At 35.7% G+C, this 19170-nt stretch overlaps 1 protein-coding gene across 1 annotated transcript; it reads left to right on the top strand.

Annotated features, from left to right (window-relative positions):
• The first annotated feature begins 238 nt into the window (after positions 1-238).
• Positions 239-18771, top strand: LOC117331809. The gene is made up of 10 exons (XM_033890706.1): positions 239-405; positions 5213-5267; positions 6504-6623; positions 7282-7385; positions 11336-11510; positions 13235-13374; positions 15039-15092; positions 15863-15935; positions 16127-16264; positions 16525-18771. The coding sequence occupies exons 1-10, from the start codon at positions 283-285 to the stop codon at positions 17163-17165; spliced, it is 1623 nt and encodes a 540-aa protein (XP_033746597.1). The 5' UTR covers positions 239-282; the 3' UTR covers positions 17166-18771.
• The last annotated feature ends 399 nt before the right edge of the window (positions 18772-19170 follow it).

The raw sequence follows: 19170 nt of genomic DNA, 5'->3' as shown, positions 1-19170 counted from the left end.
TTCAGGGAAAAGCTGCCGATGGTTAACCTTTTGTAAAATGAGGTAGTCCTGATTTGGTATACAGGATTGTAGGACGCCGATATACACATCGGGAAATACCGTGTAAGGTTTTACCGGTTCTATTTTTAACTAGCGTCCTCAATGTACACTGCACATTGTTGTCATGGTGATTTGCGGAAGCTTTGATGAGGTTTTTGTCTATTAAATTTGCCAACGCGTTGCATTTTGTGAACAGAACTCGTGCATGCACGTACATGTTAACTCGTCTAGTCAAGTCAAGACATGTCGTCAGCGTATCGATCCGTGATTGTATTTTATACTTTAATCACACTAGCTTGCTGTCGTCCACAACAGACTGAAATAGATAACGCAGGTGATTGGGGCATTCAGAGGTGCGTCATAACGGTGAGTAAATAGATAATAAAAAAACATAAATCGTAAAAATGCGCTACTAACAAGTATAAATAAATTCAGTAAACGTAATTATGACTTATTCTGAACTTTTCTCCTAATAGTGTATGTAATTCGAAAAAAAACCCAAATATATTTATCTACTGAGTGTAATTTATCTACACCTGAGAATAGGACACTGACGCTCATGTTAGTTCGTAACCACTGCTAATGCTTGAATTTCATTGATCACAAAAGAGTATATAGATATATGATAACTAAATTAATAATTTGTATAGTATCTATTCATAGTAAAGAAACCTCCGTTAGATGAGATATGGAATTTCCAGAAATCAATTAGTTAGCTGACTAATAACGCGAAGCATCTTCAGCTATTTTGTTTGTTATTTGTTTGTTGATTTTTGTTATTATTTTGTTGATTTTTTGGGGGTTGGGTGGGGATGAGGGGTGGGGGTTGTGGTTGGCTGGTTGGTTATCACTACAATGTTTGCGCCGTAATAAGACTAATGTACGAATTAATCATCAACAATAGATATCAAAAGATATTGCTATACCGAATTTTAACCTTGTTTTCAAATGTCTCTAAACTAGTTTAGAGGCATTTGGCCACCATGTTTACCGAGATACACAATGCTTTAGAACTAAGATGCTTCAGATTGATATGGACATATAGCCCATTTTATTAATGTATCTATTTACGAAATATAGACTATTAAATGGCAGCATAAGTCAGATTTCCATATGATATTCACGTTGTATTTTACATTAGATAACCTTTGCTTTTTTACGGAATGAATCATCATTTTATGTCTTTCGTTGAAGAATCATTTCATCAATTATTATTTTCCTTGGGTTCAAGCTCAAATATGGTAGTGATACCCCCCCCCCCCCCCCCCCCCCCCCCCCTCCCAATAAAATAAAAACCGCACAAAGTAGCTGAAGATACTTCGCATGTTTATCTAGTTGATTATGTGTGGAATTAAGCATCTATTACAGTAAGAAATAGTCGCTTAACATATCAATAATATACTCTTGGATCACGACGAAAAAGAAAAGAAAAAAGAAAGCGACTGCTGAGCAACTTATCGGCGTTAAGTCGTTAACCGTATGTGACGCGTGCCACATGACACTTATGCGTCCACATGTCGATAGTTTAACCTGACTTTCTGCATATCAAATCACAAGGTAAATAGAGTGACACTTCTTTATCACAGATGTTCTGGTTTATCTCACTAAACACTCGTACATGCCAGAGTAGTGTGCCACACAGCCAATACAGTGTTTTAACAAATAAATTATCTAAATATTAGAAGGTACGTTCGCTGATTATATTTGTTTTGTTTTATGTTTTGCTTTAAAGAGTAAAATTAAAAATATACACAAATATCGTCATTAAGTAGCAACGCTTTAAGTTGTAAATACATTTAGACATACATTTATAAATAACTAGAACAGCGTTAGAACAGTTTTTTTTATTGAAGAATAGCGTCTATGATTATTTGTAAACTGAAATTGTCCTCCCTTAACCTTCTAGGAGTGAGGTAGGTCGCCAAATGTCTATAGAAACCAGTCCTTTTAAATTTTAATCGGCTTTCAATTAGCATGATTGAAAATTAGGTCAAGATAGCAGCCCCATGCGTTTTATGTTCTCATCAATACAGACTAGTTTTTGGTCACCAAGGTTTATGTATTTAGATATATTCATAAATGATTTATTTGTTATTACATACAAAATATTCAATTGTCAATGAACTTGTTAAAATTCACCACCAAATATTTCATGAAATAAGATTAATTAAATATTAAAATCTCGTTAAAGATGTCATAAAGTTGATCATGCTTACCATAACTAGATAACCCAGACATGTTTGTTATCAGGCAAGCGTTTCCTCGTCATTGTGTAAAGTAGATCTACCGATTTCATGGAAACTTTTACCCAAAAGGTAATGCACTTTTAGTAGCTACCTATTTCATATTTAGTTTCTTGCCTGTTGTTTGTACAAATCACGACATCTAGTGGTAAAGAAATGTTTAAACCTGTACATTACATTTGTGCATTTAACAAAACAACCATCTGTAACCAAGTATTTCATTTCAACACTGAAATAGCTTATCAAGTAATGAGGCTGAATAACAAAAGTCACGGGTAACTATCTTTAACCAATTGTTGTCAAAGTTATACTGTTACAACCGAGATAAGCAAACCGATGGTAATGTTACACCTACGACCATTGTATAATCATATCACTTAATTCATGTCTTCTTCTAAAGGATTTTTGAAAATATGACTATTGGTCAATTAGCATATGTAACATTATTATCTCATCTGGTAATGTTGTTACAAATACAATTATCGGGGAAGGAAGTTATTTTCATAACACAAGCTTATTCCTAAATAAGGTCGGCATTAACAAATAAAGCTGTTGTAAATTGAACATGTATGTTTGATGGTCTGATAACATATAGCGTCCCCACGCAAAGAAAAATTGTACAATATAGATCCGGGTTTAAGAATCTAGTCACACTGCTTTACCTGTCATAATTCTTTAAGATTGGCTTTTAAATAATCCCATATGAATATTAAAAATGGATGATTGACATGGTCTATTGAAGACCACTCAGCTTGAATCAGGTTTAACTGTGATATTGCGAAACCTATTACCTGTACGAGGAAGTATCTGAAAGAGGAAGAAACACGACGGACTGTGATTAAAAGTGAAACCAGAAGTAATTCACACCTACACGATGATAAAGGAAGGCCACACTCCATATCGGTATAGTTAAAAAGCACATTTACTAACCTCAGATTCAATACGTGCCACTCTCACTTAACAAAGAATCAATTACAACCCAGGCTATCATGATGAAATAACAGATAAAAATTAAAATAAATAAATAGATAAATAGAATAAATAAATAGAAAATTGGGATATTGGATTGCTATACCGTTTAAAGATAAAAAAAAAAGAAAAGATAAAACCTATAATTTGTAAAACTTGAAAATTAAATCACTATGCCAAAGGCAACCCTGAAATTGTTAGACAACTGTGAAATAAGGTGTCGTAATAGGAAACGTGTTGTACTAACGTGAAGAGAATAACAAAAATTGGCCACTAAACACTATACATTTAAACTTCAAATCGGTGAAAGTTGGGTAAAAATATTAAAAGACTAACAGAATAGTTATAGGACATTGTGTCTGGGATGGATAATCATATTCTATTTAATGGATATCTCGGTTCCGTTGTCACCACACTAATTTCCTGGTGATTTGTCATAGCCGGCGTCGTTATGTGAAGCAGAAGACGCTTTATTTGACCTAGATACGCATAGAGGGTGTTTTCGAGCGAAGTAGAACGCGATTTATTTGCCTTGATACAATTGGCTGGTGTCTTCGGTTGAGGAAGAATATGATTTATTTGACCTAAATACACATAGAGGGTGTCTTCGGTTGAGGAAAAATATGATCTATTTGACCTAGATACACATAGAGGACATTTTCGGGTGAGGAAGAATATGACTTATTTGACCTAAATACACATAGGAGGTGTCGTCCTGCGAAGTAGAACACGATTTATTTGACCTTGATACACGTAGAGGGTGTCGTCGAGTAAAGTAGAATATGATTTATTTGACCTAAATACACACAGAGAGTGTCGTCCGGTGAGGTGGAACACGATTTATTTGACCTTGATACACATAGTTGGTGTCGTCGAGTGAGGCAGAATACGATTTATTTGATAGACATAGCGGGTGCTGAAACAGAACATACTTACCATTGATTCCCTTGCAGAATGGATTGGTGACACTTAGTCCCATTCGCTTTATGTTTTTTTCAACGATATCCGTGTTCTTCGTATCTTGCCCTTGGTTTATCAAGCCTGTGTTGTTAAGGTTGCGGCTTTGTGTACATGCTGGTACATTGTAATCTCTAGTGTGACAAGTATCGTTTTAATACATGATAAAATACACCCCAAGATGAAATAAGAACTACATACCAAAACCATTTAAATTTCACCTGTTGAAGTATATTCAGCCAATTGTTAATATTGATAAGTGAATTTTATGGATCTACTGAAAACTAGTATACCGATCTTCGAGAAAATGTTTGTACATGTATCTCTTTTACAAAATTGCACAAAAGTAATATAGAAACTATAGAAACAAATTGAAATCGATTTTATTTAGTATGTCGTATACTTCAACTTGACTCCTCCTCTTCTCAGATAGGAGGTATAGTAATAGGTTCAGGAACGAAAAACTACAAAAAAAAACCCAAAACAACCCCCAAAACAACAACAACAACAACATAATCTGTCACTAGCAATCTACAATAATAACATTGACTTTACAGGGAGTTATTTACCTTGTGTACAGTAGTAGGGAATATTGATCTTTTTGTATACATACAACAATGTATTTGGATAAGACAAAAACAGACGCAATTTCGTGTCCAAGCCACCTGGATCAAGTGTCACATTGACATTATTGAAATCAACCTGCATTTCTTTTAATAATTACTTTCCTGCTCATCTGGAAATCGGTCTTTATAGATATTATGTAGACAAAACTCTTGATGTTTACTACGGCTTTTATTCGCTGAAACGCGAATGTTTTTTTCTATCTAATTTAGTTAAGTATCATATAATAATTATGTAACAGCAATTTAAAATATTTTCAGTTTTTATGTTTCTGTTTTTGCCAATGTTCCTCATGTTTTTACGTCATTGTATCAAAGATCACTCGAATGCATCGTTTTATCTACTCTGCTTTTGACCTTAATGTTAATTTTGTTCTTTAGGATGAAATTGGAGATGAGAGCTATGGATGCGATACTCAGGAAATTCAAAGAAAAGGTACTGTTGTAGCTTTTGACCTTTGACAGACAGTCAAAACAATGGTACTGTTGTAGCTTTTGACCTTGGACAGACAACCAGAACAATGGTACTGTTGTAGCTTTTGACCTTGGACAGACAACCAGAACAATGGTACTGTTATAAAATACTAGTTACAGATGTGGTTTTTACTCTCAACAGCAGTCGTTTGCCGTTACACAATGCTTCTCTATCAGCAGAAAGTACTAAACATATATGTTAAGAATCCCCTATCATATACCCAATCGGTTCATTTCAACAAATTTTATTGACATTTGATGGTATTAGTCAAAAGGATTAAATAACAGGCCAAGCCTATATAAATTTTCTCCTATGGTGGCAATTGGATTGTATAAATATAAAATTAATATATAAATTTACTATGAAATGAAAAAATTACATGTATAACTAACATTTAAGGGAGATACCTCAAACATAAACATTCACACATCATTCATACATTTTGCTTATACTGTATATACATGTATACATAATATTTGATAATAAAATAGTTAATATGAACTTTATCTATGAGAATAATTCATTGACAGGCATTGACCAAAAGTCCATGTGCAATCGGTTTCCTTTGAAGGGCAAACATTTTGTCAGGCCTTGACTCAGTTCGTATGTGTTATATCGGAACTCTCGCCTAGAGCGTCCAGATTTTATATCCGAATACCCAACAGTGGAATGCCTCTTCTAGAATCGGATCACCAGCTATGCTATGCTCAGAATGTAATAACTTATTTTGATTGCGATGTGTTCTTTCGTGTGCCCTTCTTTAAGCTTCTTAAAAGCTGATATCGATTATGCAATTAAGGAAATGCACGATGATTTCACTGACAAAAATGACAAATATGTAGAATATAATAGCAAACATACCAATGATATTTTGTCACTTTCACAATTTTCATCTTAAGTCAGTGTGCAAGTCAACTACATGTATTCCTTTTGTAATATTAAAGATGTTAGGAATACAGAGACTTGCTTGTTTATCATTGGATGTCATTTCTTTCTAATGATATCTTTATAATTCCAAAATCAATTTGTGCCAAAAAACATTATTTTTTTTGTAGTTTCAATGATCTTATTACCTTTATTCAGCATGGAAATCTAAACTTTCCCGGGAACAAGAGGGTGAGATATGGAACATGTTTTTTGGAGATAATGATTATCAATAATTCAAGAAAGTGAGGTTCGATGTTTCCTTCTTTGCAGATTTTCAAAAAGCTATGGAGGAGAGCTGTATACCAGAGGTGTATGGCGTGTATGTACAGGACAAGCGTGGACTGGTGACAGTGGAGTTCAGTGTTGAGACTCCCAGTTGTGAGAGAAATCGTAAGTAAATGTATATTTTTCTACCCATGATGCCAACATGCCCTCTCCTACCACTTGTCGTTTTTGCACAGTTTCGTTGTTTAAACTTAAACCTATATTTATTTTAAAAGTATTACCGTATCTGCTTTAGTTACTCTACATGAGGTAATGTTCGGGGTCATCAACGATACCCCGAAATAAAATGCTCAATATGTATACATTTTATTATAATTTGTGATTTCTGTTTTAATTTATATGAATAGAAAAATGTGTTTTCTTGCTGCAACAGCTTATGGTATCATGCAAAGATATCAAGACATTGAAGTCTCGAAAGTACTCTATAAATCAATGCTAATTACTGTGAATTAATTGCTGTATATTTTCATGTCACTTCTATTCATAGATACATACATTATAATAATAGTACAACGTTATATGATATGGTACATTTAAGTCATCGTAATCAATTTTCGTGTTGACCTCAAATCATTCAACCAATAATTGAATTATACGAAGTTGCTATGAAGTAGCATTAAATACCACTGTATATCACAAAAGTTCAAAAGTAAAATGTTTAAGAATGTGTGCTCATATCTGTAATTAATTAAAAGCTGGATATACCTAAGTAAACAATATTTCACCACATAGTGTACTAAAAGTTAATACTTGCTTATTCCAGACAACAGATCCAGGGGCGTGGTTATTACACTGGAAATGTCTGAAACGGAGGAGGTCAATTACAAGTTCTTCACTATGAAAACAAAACACAGACTGCAGACGAAGGTATATATTTATCACAATAAAATACTGCGTTGCAAAATTAAGTGGAACATCGTTTATTGATAACCTGGTTATCGTGTGTCCTTGGAAATCAGTACCCCAGGAAATACATATGCTGACGTTCTCAGAATGAGTATGAGATTGAAACTAAAAGTTAATTACCCATACAACGATCCCGATTGACGATGTGGTGACATTAAGAATATGAAGCAATATACATGCATTGGATTTGTGCAGTTAACTGGCAGTACACGGTGTAATTTGCTGTACACAGTATAATTGACAGTACGAATTGCAATTGGCTGTGTACAATGTAATTGGCTGTACAAAGTTAAACTGGCTGTACACAGTGTAACTTGCTGTATTCAATGTAATTGGCTATACACAGTGTAACTGGCTGTACACCACAGTGTAATTGTCTGTACACAGTGTAACTGGATGTACACAGTGTAATTGTCTGTACAAAGTGTAACTGGCTATACACAGTGCAAATGGCTATACACAGTGTTATTGGCTGTACGGAGTAACTGGCTGTACACATAGTAACTGGCTGTAAAAAGTGTAAATTGCTGTACAGAGTATAATTGTCTGTACAGAGCGTAATTGTCTGTACACAGTGTTATTGACAGTACTCATTGTAATTGGCAGTACTCAGTGTAATTGGCAGTACTCAGTGTAATTGACAGTAGGTAGTGTAACCGGTAGTACGCAGTATACCTGGCTGTACACAGTGTAACTTGCTGTACTCCGCGTAACCGGCAATACGCAATGTAACTGGAAATACGAAGTGAAATAGGTATAAGGAAACGTAACTGGCTGTACACATAGTAACTGGCTGTAAAAAGTGTAAATTGCTGTACAGAGTATAATTGTCTGTACAGAGCGTAATTGTCTGTACACAGTGTTATTGACAGTACTCATTGTAATTGGCAGTACTCAGTGTAATTGGCAGTACTCAGTGTAATTGACAGTAGGTAGTGTAACCGGTAGTACGCAGTATACCTGGCTGTACACAGTGTAACTTGCTGTACTCCGCGTAACCGGCAATACGCAATGTAACTGGAAATACGAAGTGAAATAGGTATAAGGAAACGTAACTGGCTGTACACAGTATAACTGGAAATAAGCAGTGTAACTGACATTACGCTTTGTAACTGAATGTACACAATGTAACTTACAGTATGTAGTGTAACTGGCAGTACGCTATGTAACTGACATTACGCTTTGTAACTGAATGTACACAATGTAACTGACAGTATGTAGTGTAACTAGTAGTATGTAGTGTAACTGACAGTATGTAGGTTAACTGACAGTATGTAGTGTAACTGACAGTACACTGTGTAACTGACAGTACGCCGTGTAACTGACAGTATGTAGTGTAACTGACAGTACGCGGTGTAACTGACAGTATGTAGTGTAACTGACAGTACGCCGTGTAACTGACAGTATGTAGTGTAACTGACAGTACGCGGTGTAACTGACAGTATGTAGTGTAACTGACAGTACGCCGTGTAACTGACAGTACGCCGTGTAATTGACAGTACACAATGTAACTGACAGTATGTAGTGTAACTGACAGTATGTAGTGTAACTGACAGTACGCTGTGTAACTGACAGTATGTAGTGTAGCTGACAGTACGCGGTGTAACTGACAGTATGTAGTGTAACTGACAGTATGTAGTGTAACTGACAGTATGTAGTGTAACTGACAGTATGTAGTGTAACTGACAGTATGTAGTGTAACTGACAGTACGCTGTGTAACTGACAGTACGTAGTGTAACTGACAGTATGTAGTGTAACTTACAGTACGCCGTGTAACTGACAGTACACTGTGTAACTGACAGTATGTAGTGTAACTGACAGTACGCTGTGTAACTGACAGTATGTAGTGTAACTGACAGTACGCTGTGTAACTGACAGTACGCCGTGTAACTGACAGTACGCCGTGTAACTGACAGTACACCGTGTAACTGACAGTACGCCGTGTAACTGACAGTACGCCGTGTAACTGACAGTACGCCGTGTAACTGACAGTACGCTGTGTACCTGACAGTATGTAGTGTAACTGACAGTACGCTGTGTACCTGACAGTATGTAGTGTAACTGACAGTACGCTGTGTAACTGACAGTTTGTAGTGTAACTGACAATATGTAGTGTAACTGACAGTATGTAGTGTAACTGGCAGTATGTAGTGTAACTGACAGTATGTAGTGTAACTGACAGTACGCCGTGTAACTGACAGTATGTAGTGTAACTAGTAGTATGTAGTGTAACTGTCAGTATGTAGTGTAACTAGTAGTATGTAGTGTAACTGACAGTATGTAGTGTAACTGACAGTACGCTGTGTAACTGACAGTACACAATGTAACTGACAGTATGTAGTGTAACTGACAGTATTAGTGTAACTGACAGTATGTAGTGTAACTGACAGTACGCCGTGTAACTGACAGTACACAATGTAACTGACAGTATTAGTGTAACTGACAGTACGCTGTGTACCTGATAGTATGCTGTGTAACTGACAGTACGCCGTGTAACTGACAGTACGCTGTGTAACTGACAGTATGTTATGTAACTGACAGTATGCTGTTTAACTGACAGTATGCATTGTAACTGACAGTACGCCGTGTAACTGACAGTATGCATTGTAACTGACAGTACGCTGTGTAACTGACAGTATGTAGTGTAACTGACAGTACGCTGTGTAACTGACAGTATGTAGTGTAACTGACAGTACGCGGTGTAACTGACAGTACGCCGTGTAACTGACAGTACGCTGTGTAACTGACAGTATGTAGTGTAACTGACAGTATGCTGTTTAACTGACAGTATGTAGTGTAACTGACAGTACGCGGTGTAACTGACAGTATTAGTGTAACTGACAGTATGTAGTGTAACTGACAGTATGCATTGTAACTTACAGTATGTAGTGTAACTGACAGTACGCCGTGTAACTGACAGTACACTGTGTAACTGACAGTATGTAGTGTAACTGACAGTATGTAGTGTAACTGACAGTACGCGGTGTAACTGACAGTACGCTGTGTAACTGACAGTATGTAGTGTAACTGACAGTATGTAGTGTAACTGACAGTACGCTGTGTAACTGACAGTATGTAGTGTAACTGACAGTATGTAGTGTAACTGACAGTACGCGGTGTAACTGACAGTATGTAGTGTAACTGACAGTACGCTGTGTAACTGACAGTACGCGGTGTAACTGACAGTACGCTGTGTAACTGACAGTATGTAGTGTAACTGACAGTACGCGGTGTAACTGACAGTACGCTGTGTAACTGACAGTATGTAGTGTAACTGACAGTACGCTGTGTAACTGACAGTATGTAGTGTAACTGACAGTACGCCGTGTAACTGACAGTACGCGGTGTAACTGACAGTATGTAGTGTAACTGACAGTACGCTGTGTAACTGACAGTACGCGGTGTAACTGACAGTATGTAGTGTAACTGACAGTACGCGGTGTAACTGACAGTATGTAGTGTAACTGACAGTACACTGTGTAACTGACAGTACGCTGTGTAACTGACAGTATGTAGTGTAACTGACAGTACGCTGTGTAACTGACAGTACGCGGTGTAACTGACAGTATGTAGTGTAACTGACAGTACGCTGTGTAACTGACAGTACGCGGTGTAACTGACAGTACGCTGTGTAACTGACAGTATGTAGTGTAACTGACAGTACGCCGTGTAACTGACAGTATGCATTGTAACTGACAGTATGCTGTGTAACTGACAGTATGCATTGTAACTGACAGTATGAAGTGTTACTGACAGTATGCATTGTAACTGGTAACATGCAGAAGACAGTTTTTGCTGATGGAATTCCTTAGAATATCGTACTGTTATCGTTTGAATTTCGTGGAGTATGTTTCAATGCAAAACGGCTATATTCTACTTAACTTTGTTTTGCTTGTTTTCTTTCTTTCAGAGCGAGATAACTGCTTACAGCTTAGCAGTATCATTGCCTAACAGAAACGGGGTATTCATTGCACGAGTGGCAGCAATACACACTCAAAAGGGAGCTAACTCTTTCATGCCTCCAATTTTAGTCGGCGATTTCGACGAACATCATACTTACCACGAAATTATCAATCCACCAGAAAGTAAGTGTTTTATTGGCTGTGCTTTTACTGTAAATGTACTTAATTAACGAATTTAATACAATTTTAGCAAATGACCAAACTAAAACAGATTAGTGAAATGATGAATTAGAACACCAACAATGATTGAAAAAAAAAAAAAAAAAAAAAAAACCAATGTAGATAAACTACAATCAGTGCAATCCTAATCAAGCGGAATGTTTTCAGCGTGAAAAAGTATGTAAGTAACAGCATTTCATACCTTTTTACTATCGCTTTCCTATACCCGGTAAGCTAAATTTCGCCAAATACACTTTGTGAATTGGTTCGACATCTATCACCATTAGATCGGTTCGACATCTATCACCATTAGATTGGTTCCACATATATCACCATTAGATTGGTCCGACATCTATCACCATTAGATCGGTTCGACATCTATCACCATTAGATTGGTTCGACATCTATCACCATTAGATTGGTTCGACATCTATCACCATTAGATTGGTTCGACATCTATCACCATTAGATTGGTTCCACATCTATCACCATTAGATTGGTTCGACATCTATCACCATTAGATTGGTTCCACATCTATCACCATTAGATTGGTTCGACATCTATCACCATTATATTGGTTCCACATCTATCACCATTAGATTGGTTCGACATCTATCACCATTATATTGGTTCCACATCTATCACCATTAGATTGGTTCGACATCTATCACCATTAGATTGGTTCCACATCTATCACCATTATATTGGTTCCACATCTATCACCATTAGATTGGTTCCACATCTATCACCATTATATTGGTTCCACATCTATCACCATTAGATCGGTTCCACATCTGTCACCATTAGATCGGTTCCACATCTATCACCATTAGATTGGTTCCACATATATCACCATTATATTGGTTCCACATCTATCACCATTAGATCGGTTCGACATCTATCACCATTATATTGGTTCGACATCTGTCACCATTAGATTGGTTCCACATATATCACCATTATATTGGTTCCACATCTATCACCATTAGATCGGTTCGACATCTATCACCATTATATTGGTTCCACATCTATCACCATTAGATTGGTTCCACATCTATCACCATTAGATTGGTTCCACATCTATCACCATTAGATTGGTTCCACATCTATCACCATTAGATTGGTTCGACATCTATCACCATATGGTATTTACGTGTACAATTGTATGACCAAATCATATCTTAAGGTATTGCTCTGCTGGTGTCTTTTCACACCAGCATAACCCACGTGTTATGAACCCGATATTCTATCATTTGGTTTAAAGCTATCAATACATATCACAAAAAGTAATACTGACGTAACAAAGGAAAACGCTGATGTCAAAGAAGCCTAATATTCTTAGTTCTCATCTTAAAAATATGGCTTGTCAGCTCTTAGCTATAAAGTGATTTAGATTTTAGATATGTATGTATCAAGTCCTCAAAGGGAGTACTGGGATAGTGACTGCGAAACCCATTACTACGCTAATGCACCTGGTGTGGAAAAAAGACCAAAACCGCGAATATCTAAAGGACGATGAATATTTTCTTGAGAGATTATAACAACGAAAATATTTTTGCAAAAAGAAAAAAGAAATAAATACATCAGTATTTGTACTTGCAGTCTTTTGTAATCCTCAAATGTGTTCTGTGGTATGTACAGATTTCTTTCGATGATGCGTTATTTGAACATTGTTATATTTTTTCCAGTCAATTACGTATGCCAATGTACAGACATTACTGTTGTAACGAACGACACTATATTCCTCAATCTCTGTGATTCACAACATCTGGTCTCCTCCACTGTGACGCTACAAGGAACTGACACCATCAGTAAACCAGTCAATACGGTACGTTGAAACGACATTTTATCAGTTAAATGATCAGTATTATTCATCGCTATTGAGATCAATTTTGTAAGGTAAATTTATGATTTTATGATACTTATTTAGGTATTACTTTGCGAGAGCAATCAGTTTTAAAAATCCTTAATATGATATTTGTGTTAATAACGAAGGAAAGATATGCATAATTTCCATATCCAGAAATACAAAATTATGCAGTTGATTCACCTCCCCTCCAGACTAATTTTGATTTCTATGTGTCCCCTTCTGGCTAATTGTGATTTCTAGGCCTTCCCAGTCTAATTATGAATGTCTAGGTATTGTTGTTAGGTGCATTATGATTTCTAGGCCTTCCGTCAGTGTCAGTTTCCATATGAATTATAAGCCTTGTCGTTAGGTTCATTATGATTTCTAGGCCTTCCGTCAGTGTCAGTTTCCATATGAATTCTAGGCCTTGTCGTTAGGTTCATTATGATTTCTAGGCCTTCCGTCAGTGTCAGATTCCATATGAATTCTAGGCCTTGTCGTTAGGTTTATTATGATTTCTAGGCCTTCCGTCAGTGTCAGTTTCCATATGAATTCTAGGCCTTGTCGTTAGGTTTATTATGATTTCTAGGCCTTCCGTCAGTGTCAGTTTCCATATGAATTCTAAACGTCCCCGTCTGGTTATTGTGATTTCTAGGCCTTCCCGTCAGTTTTATTATGATTTCTAGGCCTTCCCGTTAGTTTTATTATGATTTCTAGGCCTTCCCGTCAGTTTTATTATGATTTCTAGGCCTTCCCGTCAGTTTATTATGATTTCTAGGCCTTCCCGTCAGTTTATTATGATTTCTAGGCATTCCCTTCAGTTTATTATGATTTCTAGGCCTTCCCGTCAGTTTGATTATGATTTCTAGGCCTTCCCGTCAGTTTGATTATGATTTCTAGGCCTTCCCGTCAGTTTTATTATGATTTCTAGGCCTTCCCGTTAGTTTTATTATGATTTCTAGGCCTTCCCGTCACTTTTATTATGATTTCTAGGCATTCCCGTCAGTTTTATTATGATTTCTAGGCATTCCCGTCAGTTTTATTATGATTTCTAGGCCTTCCCGTCAGTTTGGTTATGATATCTAGGCCTTCCCGTCACTTTTATTATGATTTCTAGGCCTTTCCCGTCAGTTTTATTACGATTTCTAGGCATTCCCGTCAGTTTTATTATGATTTCTAGGCCTTCCCGTTAGTTTTATTATGATTTCTAGGCCTTCCCGTCACTTTTATTATGATTTCTAGGCCTTCTCGTATGGATTCCCCCTGCATCGTTCGTCTATGTCGCTGACGAGTCCTAGATGAATGGTGCTAAATCATATTTTTTGTGCACATTTTGGAATCTTTCACTCAGATATCATGTTTCCTTTTAAGAGCTTTTCCAAAGGCTACTAAGATATATCTGACGGGCTTTGTCATTACGAAACACCGGGCACATATCATTGATTTTGAATTAATCAATTAAGAGGTGCTTCTGTTTCTTCATCGCAGTAACTATTGTTCCAATGTGTTGAATTCGATGTGGTCAGGATTTATAGACCGGTTCCCTCCCTGAATTATCTACTCTCAAACAGGGTTGCTGAAGGGCGGTAATTGCGGAGGGTACCTGTTTAGATTTATCAGACACCATTTTTTTGCCATTACAGAGTGCATGCGAGAAGACCTACCCGAATCTGGTTGATGGCAACTATACTGTTTTGGTATGTTATTTGAACACATGTAGATGTTAACCTGCCCTTTGTAAACCTAAGTTTTAGTTTAAGTTTAAAGACTCACTCCCACAATCTCGTAGCCGAGTGTAGTAACTGATATATGTATATTGGTATAGCTCGATCTTTTTTCAATTCTAATTCTTCTATGTTGTCGCCGTTTTCTTCATCATTAGTGCAGAAGGGAGAATAACGTATTTCTGTATGAGGATGATTATTATATACAAAAAGGAATAGAAACGCAATTAGAAATGTCCCAGTTTACTACGGGAAGTAAAAAGAATTTAATAATGGTGTAATTGAAAGATAGGTCACCACTCGCCAGTGAAAATTCCATACGTGTACGTTTAGTACCAATTTCTAAATTTTGCGTTTCTTTTCCTTTCAGTATATATCAGGTGTATATTTTTTGTCTTATATGGAACACACACGCACTTTAATAAAGTAAAAATAGATCCTTCATCAAAATCAACTATGAGAACATACTTTGGATTTGCTTTATTTCCATTATCTATATGTCATTGCCGACACTGACTTAACCCAATCACTGTCATATCCGACACATTGACTCGGTCCCAGTGTGTCCATAATGTCAGGTTTCACTGTACCGAGGAAGTGTGTAAAATTTATAATGAAACGATTCTCAGGTGACAATAGTTCAGTACATTTTATAGTTTTTCAGTTGCGTAATTTTTCAATAACAATATTATTAGGTTTTCTATGTTTAAATGTAACTATCTTCATTATGTTGAATTTTGCAGGCCTATTATGAGTGCAAGAATAATGAAAGTCGTGTATGTTCAAAGGTCATCACGATAAGGACCAGAAAAGAAGGTACTACTACTTCTACTACAACTACTACTACCACCACCACCACCACCAATATTACTACTACTACTACTACTACTACTACTACCACCACCACTACCACTACCACCACTACTACTACTACTACTACTACTACAATACTACTACTAAAAATAATTTGTTGCTACTGCTAACTGGTACATCTTCTTCCTGAACAGGTGACATACGCGCAGAAAAAGCTTACAGTGCCCTTGATGTTAACAGGATTTTGGTCATCGCTGGATTTTCTACTGGAGGACTGATGGCCTTTGTTTTTGTCTTTACGGTCGGGAAGTTAATACAACATTATCATCAAGGTAAACTATTTTCATCTTTGATATATTGAAAAAACGTGAACAAAATCTTGAAGAAAGCAAAAAAGAACTTTTAAACTCTTTATAAGACTTGTGTATCATGTAACCCTTTATAATACTGATTATAAATGCATTATTTTCTTGCATAGTAAAATACAAAATGAACATGAGATATTCATACGATATTTGATGTTCCAGTTCATAAAATAAAATTGATGAATAATGTAAACGAGAGTCAAATAATCATCATTCAATTTTTGTAGCTGAAAAGAAACAAAAAGAGAGAAAACGGATTACAGAACCTAAAGATATAATGCTTGTTTACACTTCTGATTCTGACTTGAAGAATATAAGCGCATTTGCGGATCTACTGTGGAAATCTACAGGACTGTCTGTCCATTTTGCCGACGATGTGGCGTCACAAGAACAGAGATTTAGCAACAAGTTTGACTGGCTTGACAAATGCTTAAAGAGGAGCTCGAACGTTGTCTTTATAGCATCTAAAGAGATGTGCACGCTTCTGGAGAATTCGGGTAAAGTTTCGGAGGGGCACATTGAGGATTGGTTGGAGGGAATTTTCTGTTACGTCATGAACCATCTGCGAGACAAACGATCTAATGGACTTAAACGAAGTCGTTACTTCATTGTATCACTAACTGACGACAAACAAGCAGGACGGTATGATTACGCAAAGGAAATCGCACAGTTCAGTATATTTCAGAGTAAAGGAACACAGATATTCTATGTTTCACAAAAGAAGCCGATTAAAATCCCGATGAAACTAGTTCAGAAACTGCACGGCAAATTCAGAAGACAGAAAAAGGAAAACGGTTTTGATATTGAAGACAGAGAAACACTTTTACCACGTGAACAATCTAATGAGGCAATCGCAGCTGTTGTATAAGAGTAACTATCTTGCTGATTGTTTGCTGGTGATATTTTAAAACGAAGAGAAAGCATAAAGAACTTACTATTAAGTCAATCGAGAATGTGTTGATTATAGCCATTACCGGAAGAGGAATAATAATAATAATAAAAAAATAAATAAATGATTTTTTTTAGATAAATGGTTACAACATACAATTCACTAAACTTATAGAACATTATGAAATTTTGCTCTTCTTTTGGAAGCATTTATTTCTATATGCTGTCATACCCGTGAAGTATTAATATTATTCAACAGGAAAACATTCCATATTCCGCATTTACAAAATGTTATTTTACAAACATAGTAAATTTTCGATATCTCATAATTATGCTATCTAGCTTATATGTCACAAATGCATCAAGTTACATTGCAATGTAAGTAAAATAGCAGTAATGTATGTTAAAAACCAATTAAATTTGTCTCATTGAATATTTTAAGAGCATGTTTCTAGTCCCCATCGGAAGCCATTTATTAACGTTATATTAAATCAAAGAAAGCAATGACGATATAGTTGCATTTTCTATACATTAACTAATGTGTTATTCATAAAACAATAATGATATTTAAGTCTAGTTTAAAAGTCGATTACATCATTTTAAAGATGTTTGAATATACTATAATGATTTTTCAAGTTTTATTTTACAATTTTACAAGGTTTTTTTCTCTTAAGCCGTTATATAAGTTATATACATTTGTATTTTATTGATATTTGTCATATCCTTATTAATGCATTTGTTGGCCTTTTGCCAAATTAACGAAATCAAAACTGAATACCATGTCGAAAATCAATAACATGTACGTAATATTTATATGTAGTTGTACAAAGATAGGAGTTAACAGCACTGAATCAGGTACTTGCATATGCTGTTGATCACGTGACCTTAGCCTATATCACTAACAACTGTTATATATATAATAGATTGTATTATAGTTTCAAATGCCTCTTCTAGTATCGAACTCAGAACCAGACTACTGCTTTACGGGATAAACCATGGAGCTGAGTTGCCAGGGTTACATATATATAAGTGTCTGTAAAATGTATAACGTTGTATATAATGTGCATGATTTTATAATAACTTTAACAAGTATTTAGTAACACGTATGACAGTCAAATACTGCTAAGGACAAGTGCACATTGAAACCTGTCTCCATCCATATCAGCCTTTACTGACACACTTTAATTCTAAGTTAGGGCTGGGCTTGCCTTTACCAAATGGGAATAACCTTTACCGGATTGGAATAACCTTTACCGAATTGGAATAAACTTTCCCGAATTACAGAATGGGAATTGCCTTAAGCGAACAGGATTTGCTATACCGGATAGGAATCGACTTTGTCAGATTAAAATTACCTTTACCGTATGTGAATTAACTTTTTGGATGTGAATTGTTTTTACCCAAAATTAATACATGTACCAATTTGTAGATACTAATGCATGTCATATGAAATGGATACCAAGATATGTTAAATTGATGACAACAATTTCATCCACATTTATATTAACCCTCGTTTATTGTTGAATTACCCTTTTACATTAATAATAAGTGTGTTCTATAAATGCTTTATAGCTTTTAATAAAACAATTCAAAATACTTAACTCTTTTACGTGTATTATTGATGTTTTAACAATTCTCCATGACAGTAAACCATGCTACAACTAATGTCTGTATATAGAATATATCAGTACAATCCTCGTTAAACATGTCTCCATGTTAGTTGAACTATCTTCTGTATCACTATTTCGAAATCCCTATTAGAAAAAAATTGTGATTAACAATGATCGAGTGCTTGTTTGATATATCGAGACCAGTAAGTTCCACCACCTAACATTTCAAATCAACAAATCGTAAAACAAATATCCTCTTCCTATCTGGACTATTAAACATTCAAACTTCTTACTTCCTTCTTGGAAGACAGGTAAAGTGTACCGAGTTGTGAACTAGCCCATTTTCATATTGATATGCACCGGTCTTGCCAAATA

The sequence above is a fragment of the Pecten maximus genome, chromosome 7 (genome assembly GCF_902652985.1).
Source record: "Pecten maximus chromosome 7, xPecMax1.1, whole genome shotgun sequence".
In the NCBI taxonomy this organism is placed as follows: Eukaryota; Metazoa; Mollusca; class Bivalvia; order Pectinida; family Pectinidae; genus Pecten; species Pecten maximus.
Note: the sequence above shows the minus strand (reverse complement) of the source record. Positions and strands in the feature narration are given on the sequence as shown.